We start from the raw sequence: 15,481 nt of genomic DNA, 5'->3' as shown, positions 1-15,481 counted from the left end.
GGAGCGTTGTACGGATCGGAGCGTTGCCTTACATTTTGCTGTGGCGCATGCCATTGTATTGTAACAAAAACCTTTGTGTTGTAACTGATCAATCTACCATAACTTTTCAAGAATAGCGCAGGCTTGCAATTTGTGATTGTGTTTTTTCCGCCTCTTGGCAGTTTCAATATTTAAACCCAAAAGTTATTTTCGATACAGTATAAACAATTATAAAACAATCCGAGGAAATATCTGGGTTTGTTTCTTATTCAACATGTTGTGGATGCCTCGTGCCTAAAGCTGAATTTGTGATGTTTTTTCCCTGCTCCTCTTATCCATATGCTCTACAAAAAGAATCCAAACATTAGTATTTTTCCGCCAAACAGTGGACATTCCTCCGAATTGTTTTTATTGATAACTTCCAGGAAACCTCCAATGAAACTCGTTCCAAAGTTAAAAAAATTAATTAATTAAAATGTAATCTTTAATCAGGGTCATTGAAAAAAGCAGAGCGGTTTTATGCCACAAATAATAAGAAGAGTTGAGAGATTAAGCCAGTCTGAGCGTTGCAAACACTGTTTCATTGTCTTCAATTGACATAACTTAAATCAAACTTTCCTTTCAATAATTTTTATTTTAAATGCTTCGAGCTATATTTGAATTGGGATTATTTTGATTAATTTATGAACCAGGGAACCTTCAATGAAACTCGATTGAGAAACAAGTTAACCCTTTAATTAAAATATCTTCTTTAATCAGGGCCATTGAAAAAAGCAGAGACAATAATTTATTCCACAAACAGTAAAAGCAGTTGAGAGATTAATAGTCTCCACCAGTCTGAGCGTTTCGAACATTGTTTCGGTATTGTCTTCAACTGACATAACTTAAATCGAACTTTTGTTTCAATAATTTTTCTCCTAAATGCTACGAGCTAAATAGGAATTGAGATTATTTTGATAATTGAATTAGGGTCTTTCAGGAAATTATTCTCCATTAACTTGCCAGTTTCCCCGCAAATTAATCCCCAAAGAATGGGTGGTACGTCTTAAAAAAGTCCCCTCTATATTTTCCCCCTGTGATTGACACTTTTGTTCACCGCGTTCAAACCTGGGGGTGGGTAACCAGGCCCATCTACAGAGAAACAAGATTCCTTTGTGATGCCACTGGAGTTTGGAATTTCTTTATTGTTAGCCTTCAAACAAATCTGCCGATTCTGTCAAAATAAAGACGTAATTGGTTGATTCTGTTGATCGAACTTCTGTCATTTGGGGCCTACCGCTTTCTTTATGAAATAATTGCCGCGGCAAGGCCCAAAAGCTGTGAAAAGGTTCTTACGCCGCCTAGCAACAGTGTTTCCATGGTCAGAGGACGGTGCCTACAAGAGCACGGCCACTCAAGAGTCTCTAACCGACTGGCTTTCGTTTCATTGCATACTGTTTTGTTCAAGTATGTGCGGATCAAAAACAATTTGACAGCTTAGTTTTTACCCTGCCTTAACGTGTATGTGGAACTCAGATATTGTTTAACTAACCTTAGTGATTCCGTTGCTGCAAAAAATTTGATGTGACACATGCGGTTGTATTGTTAAAATTACCTTTGTGTTTTAAATGATCATTTTACCATAATTTGTCAAGAATATTGTAGACTTGAACAAATTTTATGGAGTTTTTTTTTTTTTTCTTGGCAGCTTCAACTTTTTAACCCAAAACTGATTTTCGTGTAGAATAAATAATTACTAAACAATCCGAGGACATATCTGGGTTTTTTTATTCAACATATTGTCCATGCCTCATGCCTAAGGCTGAATTTGTGAGGTTTTTCCATGCTCCTCCGTATCCGTAAGCTCTAAAACAATGATAATTCGAACATAAGTATTTTTCAGAATTGTTTTTATTGATTAACCAGGAAACCCAATAAAACTTCGTTCGAAAATTAAATTAATTATTTAATTAAAATTTAATCTTTAATCATAGCAATTGAATTTATTCCACAAATAATAAGAGTTGAGAGTTTAATAGTCTACGCCAGTCTGAGCATTTCGAACAATGTTTCGGTATTGTATTCTGACATATTGTATTCTGTATTAAATGACATAACTTAAATAGAACTTTCGTTTCAATAATTTGTCGTTTAATTGCTAAGACCTATGGGAATTGGGATTATTTTGATATTTGAATTAGGGCCATTTAGGAAGTTGTTCTCCATTAACTTTTCAATTTTTCTTAAAATCCCCAAAGAACGTCTTCAAAGAAAACTGATTCCTATGTGATGCCACTGCAGTTGGAGTTTCTTGATTGTTAAGCCTTCAAATAACTCAGCACATTCCGTAAAGATAAACGACACATTTGATTGATTCTGTGGTTAATTCTGTCATTTGGGGTTACGCGCTTGCTTGCTGAAATAATTCCCGCGGCAAGGCCCATAAGCATTGGAAAGTTTCTTACCAACAGTGTTGCCATGGTCAGAGGATGGTGCATGAGCACGGCCACTTTAAGGAGTAGTGACTGACCGTCAACTGGCTTTCTTTTCAATGTGCGGCAAACAATTTGACAGCCAAGGTTTTACTCCACCTATTTCTATACGTGTGTACGGGTTGTTATTTACCTTGCTGTTGAAAACAAAACAAAAAAATCCCCGAAATCACGTGGTTGAACATTTTTGCCTGCCTCCCTAATACAACGGTTTTTTTCCTGAATTTAATTACTTTTCATCATTTTTTTATTGACATTTGTTTAATGATTTTTTTTTTACTTATGGTAACAAGAGTTATATTTAAATTCAAAGTTGAAAACCAACGGTTCTTTTCAGAACCACCCCAACTCATTAGAGATAGTCATCACATGGTGTTACCGCAAACCTTTCTATATCGTTTTTCCATCATGCACAAGTTTCAAATCCTACTTAAATTCAAATTATTTTGATGTTATAAAAGTTTTGTATTGGTTCGACTACCTTGACTAGATTATATGAGTCCAATCTTACTAAACATGAATTTAATTTGAACAGCATCTGGAAAATGACATTCTACTTCAAGGAGTTTTTTATCCCGACATAATTGATCTCATGATGTTGTCATCTTACGTATACGTTTTTCAGCATCAGAGCAAGAAGATAAAACGTATCAAGGAGGCGATATCCTTCTCACAGGCTGTCGACTTTGTAATCATAAATTATTTCTGTAAGACGACATCCTACTTTTGAAGAAGTATGTTAAAGCAAGTTTATGTTTCCTTTTTATAGCACATAATTGAAAAAACTCACAGGGCCAAACCCCCCAATATAAATTTATCCCGACCAAAAAAATGCACACCCTTCAATAAGATGAGTGACAGCTCCATTGTTCAACGGTTCCTTTGAGATGCAGCTGGTAAAACATTTAAGAAGCTTTGCTTAAAAAGTGTGGTCTTTTGGGGATCCAACTTTCCCATTTATGGGAATTTAATTCACAGGGGACAGTGGCAAAAGAGGACACCTACACTTCCTATGCGATGTTTCTGAAACTAGCTCGTCCAATAAAACGGGCTGTCTCCTTCCAAATAAAGACGTAGTCGTTGCCTATTGGGTTAGTTTTAGGCGGTAGGTTTACACAAAAGTGACTGTATAGAACTTTCGTGCATTGGTTCATTTGGAATGGGCTGTCTATAAGCAACAATTCCTTTGTGATGACGCTAGAGTTTCAAACTTCTTTTCAGTAAATAGTTCTTCAAATCAAACCGGCTTTTTCCTTCCAAATAAAGCTGTAATAGGCTGTAAACTATGGTTGCTTTCAGCAGGGAACAACAATGAATCACATCTCAAGCATTCACCAACCATGCAAGGAGAATGGTCCAGCATTTTTCGCGTGGAGATTGTCGCGAAATAGTACCGCCTACGCGTGACTAATTGCCAACGGCTGTTTACGCATTTTGTTGTCTGGCGCGATAAAACCCACGCGTACGGCGGCGCAACAGTCTATCGCGCCAAGGCATTTCTATCGCGCTAAATTTATCGCACAGCCTCTACTTATTTTCAATCGGTACTGTACAGTTCGCCTGGGTATAAGGACAATACTAGGACAAGACTATGCCGACGACAGCTTTATTCGAGGAATCTGCTTACAACAGAAGCTATAAGATCACTTGCAGGAAAACTTGGGCTACACATGAGTTTCAAGAAAACAGAACTCATGACAATTGGAAAGTCAACTGCTTCCGCATACACTCCCTCATCCACTCCCATTGTCCCACTTGGAAATGAAGGAAACATCAAAGTGGTGGAGCATTTCAAGTACCTGGGTGCCTTCTGCAGCGCTGATGGAACAATTGGCAAAGAGCTGAAGGCAACAGAATTGGCAGAGCTACAGGATCTTTCAGGGAGCTGGAGAAGATATGGAAAGATCGATATCTCAACCTGAAGATCAAGATGAGGTTCTACAACTCTCGTGTTCGTTCAACCTTGCTGTATGCCGCCGATTGCTGGAGTCTTTCAGAAAGAGACGAAGCCAGGCTAGATGCTTTTGACATGAGATGCCAAACAAAGATCCTGCGCATTAAATGGACGCAACATACCACAAATAAGCATGTAAGAACAATGACCAAACAGCCCCCACTCACAAGCATCATTAGAAAACGCACATTGCAGTGGTTTGGTCACCTCCAACGAATGGGAACAAATCGCATCACTAAACATGCTCTACAACTGGTCACCAACCCATGGGAAACGCAGACGAGGGCGCCCTAGGACATCATGGGAAAATGTAATCCAGAGGGACCTCTCCAGACTGGGCACGGGGTGGTCTGTAGAGGAGGCAGAAGTGGCAGCTCAAGACCGGTCTATTTGGAAGCATCTCACAAGTCAGGCAGCCGGTGCAGACATGCATGATGCTAACCGATGCATGATGATGATGATGTACAGTTCACCTACTTGAATGCTTATAAACGTTTGAGATTTTAATGCCTTATTTTTTTGTTATTATTTGTTTTGTACTATTTCAGATGTGAGCCATTTGTCAGAGTCCAGAGACAGTATTCAGTTGCAACCTTCAAACTTTCAAATGGAGTCTGGCGCTAAAAGGTAATAATACAGTACAGTTTATGCAGTTGTTCGGTATCATGTGACACATTTGATGAAGCAAACAAGTTAATACTCCACAGATATGTGGCTACTATGGAGGAAATTATGTATACTAATTTTGAAAAAAATATCATAAACTCTGCCACAGACTTCTAGTAAAAGTGTAGTTTGGACTGTTTTTTACCTGCCGCTAGAGGGGGCTCTCGAAGTTGGTGACGTCATCAGTCTTACTTTGTTAAACAAGACCCTTGCCAGACAACATCCTTAAAAACATCTCCAAAAATATTGCCAGTTTTAGTTAACAAGGCATTTAAGGTTGTGACTAAACGTAAAGGTCAAGTGAGGTCACACACAATAAACAATTAAACAATTCAACAATTCAACAAATAAACAATTCTTTGAACATGTCTTATCATGTTAGATCTGTTTGTAAAATTGTTAACTTTCACATTCGTAACCTGTGGCGCATCCGTCGATTCATCACACAGGATGCCTGTCATCATGCTGTCAGAAGTCTGGTCCTTTCCCGCCTTGACAATGTTAATTCTATGTTATCTGGAGCGCACGTAGTTGATCTAAAACGCCTACAACGCTTTCAAAATAAAGCTGCTCGGCTAGTCTTTGGATGTGGACGGGACCAGCCTTCCGATAGCCTGCTGACAGATCTACATTGGCTACCTGTTAAGGAGAGAATCTGTTTCAAAATGTTCACACTGATTTACAAAATTCTCCATGCTCAAGCTCCCTTGTATCTTGTTAATTTGGTTTACTTACAATATGGTATTTCTGATGCACACAGCCATCGACTCCGCTCCTCATCAGACTTGACCCGGCTCTCCATTCCTAGATCCAAAAGGAAAGCCGGGGACACAGCCTTCGCAGTTGCTGCACTGCGCTTGTGGAACGCGCTACCACCAAGTCTGAGAGAAGCTGCGACGTTGGCTGTGTTTAAACGCCTCCTCAAGACATTTTTATTTCCAGAACCATCCTAATTTGCTCCCCTTTTTTGTTTCTATATTTGCCTGCCATTGGTCTGGGTTTTTTTTTCTTTCTTATGTTGCCTTCCCTTTGTTAATGTTAGGCGCTCTGTTCTTTGTATAGCGCCCTATAAATGTATTATCATTATCATTATCATTATCATTATCATTATCATTATCATTATCATTATCATTATCATTATCATTATCATTATCATTATCATTATCATTATCATTATCATTATCATTATCATTATCATTATCATTATCATTATCATTATCATTATCATTATCATTATCATTATCATTATCATTATCATTATCATTATCATTATCATTATCATTATCATTATCATTATCATTATCATTATCATTATCATTATCATTATCATTATCATTATCATTATCATTATCATTATCATTATCATTATCATTATCATTATCATTATCATTATCATTATCATTATCATTATCATTATCATTATCATTATCATTATCATTATCATTATCATTATCATTATCATTATCATTATCATTATCATTATCATTATCATTATCATTATCATTATCATTATCATTATCATTATCATTATCATTATATTATCACTACCACTGCCACTGCCACTGCCACTGCCACTGCCACTGCCACTGCCACTGCCACTGCCACTGCCACTGCCACTGCCACTGCCACTGCCACTGCCACTGCCACTGCCACTGCCACTGCCACTACCACTACCACTAATAATAATAATAAGACTTGTAATGCGCACATATCCACCCTGCTGGGTGTTCAAGGCGCAGTAAACCAAAACAAAACAAAACAAAAACACAACACAAAGAAAAACAGACACAACAAAATTAGTCATTGAAAACCTGTGACATAAGATAAGTTTTGAGAAGAGACTTGAATTTTGCGGTACAAAGACAAGATCGAAGATTAAGTGGTAGAGAGTTCCAGATGCGTGGCGCGGCTACAGAAAAAGACCTGTCACCCCATGAGTGTCGAGACTTGGGTTCAATGAGGAGAAGCATGGAACTTGATCGAAGATTCCTTGATGGAGTGTAAACTTGAAGCAGTTCAGAAATATAGTGGGGAGCCTTGCCATTTAGAGCTTTGTGGACAATGAGCATCAGCTTGAAGATGATTCGTTGAGAGATAGGGAGCCAGTGTAGTTGTTTCAGAATGGGGGTGATAGAACAGAATTTTCTAGACAGTGTCACAATGCGGGCAGCAGTATTTTGGAGCCGTTGAAGTCGGGAAATCTGGTTGTTAGGAAGACTGTGGAGAAGAGCATTGCCATTGTCAAGACGAGAAGTAACAAATGCGTGAATGACCTTTTCAGTGGCACTTTTGTCCAAGTACTTGCGAATCTTACCTATATTCCTGATGTGATATGATGATAAACGAACAATGTTGTTGATGTGTGGCTGAAGTGTCATCGATGAATCAAAAATAACCCCCAAGTTCCGAGCTTTCAGCGAGGGAGCTATCTGAGCATCACCGATGGAGATGTATGGCACTGAAACCTTAGTTAACTGTTGACGTGACCCAAATAAAAGGAACTCTGTCTTATCATCATTTAACTTCAGGAAGTTTTGTTGTGTCCAACGTCGAATCTCTTGGATGCATTTCTCAAGTCTTGCAATAGATGCATTGGCGTTTTCTTGAGAAGATTTAAACGTGATGTATAGCTGAGTGTCGTCTGCGTACACATGGTAATTCAGATTAAATTTGAGGATGATGTCACGAATCGGTAAAGTGTACAGCGTAAACCACTGCGGGCCGAGTACCGACCCCTGTGGCACAGAGTAGTTCAAAACAACAGGGTCGGATATTGCAGTGCCAATACATACATGCTGAGTTCTGTTGTGGAGATACGATTTGCACCATGCTAGGGCTGTGTCCTCTATGCCAAGGTGATTCTGGAGCCGAGAGAGAAGGATGTTATGATCAACAGTGTCAAAAGCAGCACTCAAGTCTAGCAGGACTAGTGCTGTAAGGTTACCATTGTCCATAGAAGAGAGAATATCGTTGCTCACACGGACTAGTGCAGCCTCGGTCCCATGGAAAGGCTTGTATGCTGACTGGAACACGTCGGACAGGTTGAAAGTATGAATGTGATCAGAAATACGTGATGACACTACTCGTTCGATGACTTTTCCAAGATATTTTAAGTTTGCAACCGGTCTGTAGTTTTTGAATATCTCCTTGTCCAGGTTTGGTTTCTTGATGAGCGGCCTGATGTAGGAAACTTTGAGGCTATCGGGGAAACAACCGGAACTGAGAGATTCGTTTACAAGCTTAGTGATGTAGGGTACAAATATATCAATGTTTTGCTTTATCATGGATGTTGATACTGGATCCAGCTCACAGGATTTTGAGGGAGATTTCATAATAACCCTTTGAATCTCAGCAACAGTGGCAGGCTCAAACACAGATAGTCTACACTCTGGTTGAAGATGTGGCAATGTCTGCGGCACGTTGTAAGGGACTGATGAAAATGATGAGCGGATGTCTGAAATCTTGGTGACAAAGAATTTCTGGAACTCATTTGCTAAGTCCTGGTCATTGTAGGTGGATGGAAGGACAGGGGTTTTGGGTTTGAGCAACAACTTACCAATTATCTTGAAGAGCTTCTTTTGATCTCCTGAGGATTCTTGTACTTGAGATGAATAATGGATGATCTTTGCCTGGTTGATCAAATTCCTAACTACTTTTCATTGGTTGCGATATTCTTGTCGTTGTATTGCCAATTTGCCATTTTTCCGCCACTTTCGCTCCAGTTGACGACAGATCTTTCTCGCTGTACGAATATCATCATTGAACCAGGAGACTTCAGTTCGGACCTTGACTGATCTCGTTTTCCAAGGTGCGTATTTACCCAAGATGTCACTGACTGTACTCTCATATTGGCTGACATAGGAATCCAAGCAGTCATGATCAACTTCTAGATTTGCTAAATGAGTGCCTATGTCGCGGAACACTTCGGGAGGATTCACATGTTTCCATTGTCGGCTCTTTATAGTGACGGTTGGGACTTTGGGCTTGCACAGACTCAAGTTACACATGACTGCATAATGGTCAGATAATCCAGGTAGAATAACAAAGTTTGAGACAATTGGTGGGGAGATTTCACGAGTTATGACAAGGTCCAGGTAATGACCGAGACGATGAGTCGGCTCCTGGATATGCTGGGTGAGACCAAAAGCTTGAAGCAGATGCTTAAACTGGTTTGCATTGGTGTTATGGATGTCATCAACATGAATGTTAAAGTCGCCGGTGATGATGATTTCCGATGGATGAAGCAGATATTCCAAAATCAAATTCTCAAACTCCCTTAGAAAACTTGAGAAAGTCACATGTTGGCCGTTTGAATCCCTCTCAGGTCTGTATACAATGACAAGGCGAACAGATTTAGAGTTTCCAGAAACTTCAGCATGAAGAGATTCAAAAGTTGTGTACTGGACATCATTACTTTTCACAGAGACAGATAAAGTAGATCTGTACAGTATTGCAACTCCTCCACCAGTCTTGTGAGGTCTTGGGATGTGATGAAAGTAGTAGCCAGCAGGGGTACACTGACGACATGTTAAGTTGTCTGGTCTCAGCCATGTTTCTGAAACGGCAACAAGGTCCAGATCTTTTTGCAGAACAAAATCAGCAAAATCGTCATACTTGTTACAGATGGACTGTGTGTTTAGAACACAAAGGCTGAGTTGAGATTTGGCAGTAGTCACTGGTACTGGAACAGAAGGGAGTGTAACTTCGGGTACAGGGGGATTATGAACAGTTCTACGGCGACCAGCTTTTTTACCACGATGTGTAGGTCGATAAACAGTGCTGGGATTTACAAAAAGGCCAAGGTTCTGTAATGATAATATACAGGAAGGCAGCAGAGTTGTAGCACGTGTGGATGGGGCATAGCGGAGACTGAGAAGCTTGTTCCGTGAGTAGGAATTTGCAGAGTTTGGACTAGCTTCTGCTGAATTTGAGTTATTTACACCTTCAGGGCCAGGATTTACAGCAATGTCACCAAAAATCACAATTTCCAAATGAAAAGTGGCTGGGGAGTTGTCATAGTAAGAAATAGGGCATTTCAGATATCTTCGATGGTGGATGAGGCCTAGATGTGTCTTTGGCAGAATGCAAGCACCAGACACAATTGATGCTGATGGAACAAAGCTGACCACAGATGAGTCAGTACAGTACAATGGTCTAGCAAGCAGGGAGAGAATGAAAAGGATACTTACCTCCATTGTCCCCAGATGGGCGAACAATGTCCATGGACTAGGTGGATGACTGCACAGGATGCAGCCACTTAAGTGTGTGTAAGCTTTATACACCAGAATTCTCAGCTGAGACAGTGAAAATTTCTAACAGAAAAACACTATTTTCACAATTCAGATGACTCCAGGATACACAGAAAAAGTCCTGTAGATTCCAGGTGTAGTAACAAATCCAGTTGTATAAGAATAAGAACACAAATTGAGCAATATACTAAGAAATTAGCAAACAAACACAGAGCTGATTTGAGTGGCCGCTGTCAGGCGCTCAGTCAAGTGAGTACAATTCAATTCACTACCACTACCACTACCACTACCACTACCACTACCACTACCACTACCACTACCACTACCACTACCACTACCACTACCACTACCACTACCACTACCACTACCACTACCACTACCACTACCACTACCACTACCACTACCACTACCACTACCACTACCACTACCACTACCACTACCACTACCACTACCACTACCACTACCACTACCACTACCACTACCACTACCACTACCACTACCACTACCACTACCACTACCACTACCACTACCACTACCACTACCACTACCACTACCACTACCACTACCACTACCACTACCACTACCACTACCACTACCACTACCACTACCACTACCACTACCACTACCACTACCACTACCACTACCACTACCACTACCACTACCACTACCACTACCACTACCACTACCACTACCACTACCACTACCACTACCACTACCACTACCACTACCACTACCACTACCACTACCACTACCACTACCACTACCACTACCACTACCACTACCACTACCACTACCACTACCACTACCACTACCACTACCACTACCACTACCACTACCACTACCACTACCACTACCACTACCACTACCACTACCACTACCACTACCACTACCACTACCACTACCACTACCACTACCACTACCACTACCACTACCACTACCACTACCACTACCACTACCACTACCACTACCACTACCACTACCACTACCACTACCACTACCACTACCACTACCACTACCACTACCACTACCACTACCACTACCACTACCACTACCACTACCACTACCACTACCACTACCACTACCACTACCACTACCACTACCACTACCACTACCACTACCACTACCACTACCACTACCACTACCACTACCACTACCACTACCACTACCACTACCACTACCACTACCACTACCACTACCACTACCACTACCACTACCACTACCACTACCACTACCACTACCACTACCACTACCACTACCACTACCACTACCACTACCACTACCACTACCACTACCACTACCACTACCACTACCACTACCACTACCACTACCACTACCACTACCACTACCACTACCACTACCACTACCACTACCACTACCACTACCACTACCACTACCACTACCACTACCACTACCACTACCACTACCACTACCACTACCACTACCACTACCACTACCACTACCACTACCACTACCACTACCACTACCACTACCACTACCACTACCACTACCACTACCACTACCACTACCACTACCACTACCACTACCACTACCACTACCACTACCACTACCACTACCACTACCACTACCACTACCACTACCACTACCACTACCACTACCACTACCACTACCACTACCACTACCACTACCACTACCACTACCACTACCACTACCACTACCACTACCACTACCACTACCACTACCACTACCACTACCACTACCACTACCACTACCACTACCACTACCACTACCACTACCACTACCACTACCACTACCACTACCACTACCACTACCACTACCACTACCACTACCACTACCACTACCACTACCACTACCACTACCACTACCACTACCACTACCACTACCACTACCACTACCACTACCACTACCACTACCACTACCACTACCACTACCACTACCACTACCACTACCACTACCACTACCACTACCACTACCACTACCACTACCACTACCACTACCACTACCACTACCACTACCACTACCACTACCACTACCACTACCACTACCACTACCACTACCACTACCACTACCACTACCACTACCACTACCACTACCACTACCACTACCACTACCACTACCACTACCACTACCACTACCACTACCACTACCACTACCACTACCACTACCACTACCACTACCACTACCACTACCACTACCACTACCACTACCACTACCACTACCACTACCACTACCACTACCACTACCACTACCACTACCACTACCACTACCACTACCACTACCACTACCACTACCACTACCACTACCACTACCACTACCACTACCACTACCACTACCACTACCACTACCACTACCACTACCACTACCACTACCACTACCACTACCACTACCACTACCACTACCACTACCACTACCACTACCACTACCACTACCACTACCACTACCACTACCACTACCACTACCACTACCACTACCACTACCACTACCACTACCACTACCACTACCACTACCACTACCACTACCACTACCACTACCACTACCACTACCACTACCACTACCACTACCACTACCACTACCACTACCACTACCACTACCACTACCACTACCACTACCACTACCACTACCACTACCACTACCACTACCACTACCACTACCACTACCACTACCACTACCACTACCACTACCACTACCACTACCACTACCACTACCACTACCACTACCACTACCACTACCACTACCACTACCACTACCACTACCACTACCACTACCACTACCACTACCACTACCACTACCACTACCACTACCACTACCACTACCACTACCACTACCACTACCACTACCACTACCACTACCACTACCACTACCACTACCACTACCACTACCACTACCACTACCACTACCACTACCACTACCACTACCACTACCACTACCACTACCACTACCACTACCACTACCACTACCACTACCACTACCACTACCACTACCACTACCACTACCACTACCACTACCACTACCACTACCACTACCACTACCACTACCACTACCACTACCACTACCACTACCACTACCACTACCACTACCACTACCACTACCACTACCACTACCACTACCACTACCACTACCACTACCACTACCACTACCACTACCACTACCACTACCACTACCACTACCACTACCACTACCACTACCACTACCACTACCACTACCACTACCACTACCACTACCACTACCACTACCACTACCACTACCACTACCACTACCACTACCACTACCACTACCACTACCACTACCACTACCACTACCACTACCACTACCACTACCACTACCACTACCACTACCACTACCACTACCACTACCACTACCACTACCACTACCACTACCACTACCACTACCACTACCACTACCACTACCACTACCACTACCACTACCACTACCACTACCACTACCACTACCACTACCACTACCACTACCACTACCACTACCACTACCACTACCACTACCACTACCACTACCACTACCACTACCACTACCACTACCACTACCACTACCACTACCACTACCACTACCACTACCACTACCACTACCACTACCACTACCACTACCACTACCACTACCACTACCACTACCACTACCACTACCACTACCACTACCACTACCACTACCACTACCACTACCACTACCACTACCACTACCACTACCACTACCACTACCACTACCACTACCACTACCACTACCACTACCACTACCACTACCACTACCACTACCACTACCACTACCACTACCACTACCACTACCACTACCACTACCACTACCACTACCACTACCACTACCACTACCACTACCACTACCACTACCACTACCACTACCACTACCACTACCACTACCACTACCACTACCACTACCACTACCACTACCACTACCACTACCACTACCACTACCACTACCACTACCACTACCACTACCACTACCACTAATGCAGACCTACATTTATATTGCTACAAATAAACCCATGAACTACCTTTACCACTACTACTACCATTAATGCAGACCTACATTTATATTACTACAAATAAACCCATGAACTATCTTTAAATAATTCCACAAAAAGCAACCAAGAATCTCTTATCCTTAAATTAATATGCATTTTCAAATATATGCATTGTTAACATAAAAAGACGTTACTTCAGGGCAGGGGAGGGCTAGGGGGACAGTTGTCTTAGAGCTGTGACGGGTTCTCCATGGCATCGGTTTTTTGGTGTTCGGGCGCGCTTGTTCTTCGGCTGACTGACGTATCTTCGGGGATTCTCTAAGATACAACGGCAGAAGAAAAGAGAAGTCGCGGCGCTCGCGTCATTCTTTTTCATCGATTAGTTCAAACTCATCGGATCTGTCTACCCACGACAAACGGCGCAAGGAGGGAGACTTGATCACAAAGGCTGACATTTTCCAGGCCTTTTCGGTTTGGCACAGCACATTTTGAGACGATAACCACAGGTTTCACAGCTGGAGACTCTACTTTTAAAATGACCACTGCAAGATGAAAACTAACTGAACTATCCTTACATGAGCATTTTAGTTATGTATGTATGTGTCGTATTACGTTAGAACTTGACGTACAGTTTTAATGCTGTTTAGCATTGGGTTCTTATTTAGTGTACTATAACGACTACGGAAGCACACGAGACAAGTTCAGGTAGATTTAGTGTTCGGCGACTTTATTGGCCACTCACTCTCACAAAATAATACAGCGCCTCAAAGTAGTGCCAACTGGAACTTGTACAGAATGACTTAAAACAGACCGGAAAAAGACAGGTAACAGACCCGCAAAAGACAGACCCGCAAAAGACAGACCCCTGAATAGATTAACCAGGATTCGTTATTTTAGTATATCGGTGGTGCGTTAGGGCAAGAACTGGGTTTGTGATGGGCTAAAGTAGCAGCTTGGCCCACATGTAAGTATGCACAACATTTTCCAGGTGTGAAACCAAAAAGTACATAAATTAATATTAACAAAAACCAATAATTGGAAGAAACGAGACTACGTGGAATTGCGTTTTGGACGATCTTTTCCCTTATATTCTGCCCTTAATTAATAGTGTTTTCAACACCAGCAAATTTCAATGATTCATAATTTTGAGGATCAGTTTTATAGAAATGGCCAGGTATGAGAATCTACTGATGATAAC

General features: G+C 42.1%; 1 protein-coding gene across 1 annotated transcript in view; it reads left to right on the top strand.

Annotated features, from left to right (window-relative positions):
- LOC139940815 (meiotic recombination protein REC8 homolog) overlaps nt 1-15,481 on the top strand; it is a 418,728-nt gene that overhangs the window by 326,278 nt on the left and 76,969 nt on the right. The window contains exon 14 of the mRNA XM_071937199.1: nt 4,953-5,031. Coding sequence (XP_071793300.1) covers nt 4,953-5,031 — 79 coding nt within the window. The remainder of the gene's footprint in view (nt 1-4,952; nt 5,032-15,481) is intronic.

This window comes from Asterias amurensis, chromosome 8 (genome assembly GCF_032118995.1).
Source record: "Asterias amurensis chromosome 8, ASM3211899v1".
NCBI lineage: Eukaryota > Metazoa > Echinodermata > Asteroidea > Forcipulatida > Asteriidae > Asterias > Asterias amurensis.
This window is presented reverse-complemented; position numbering and strand designations above follow the sequence as displayed.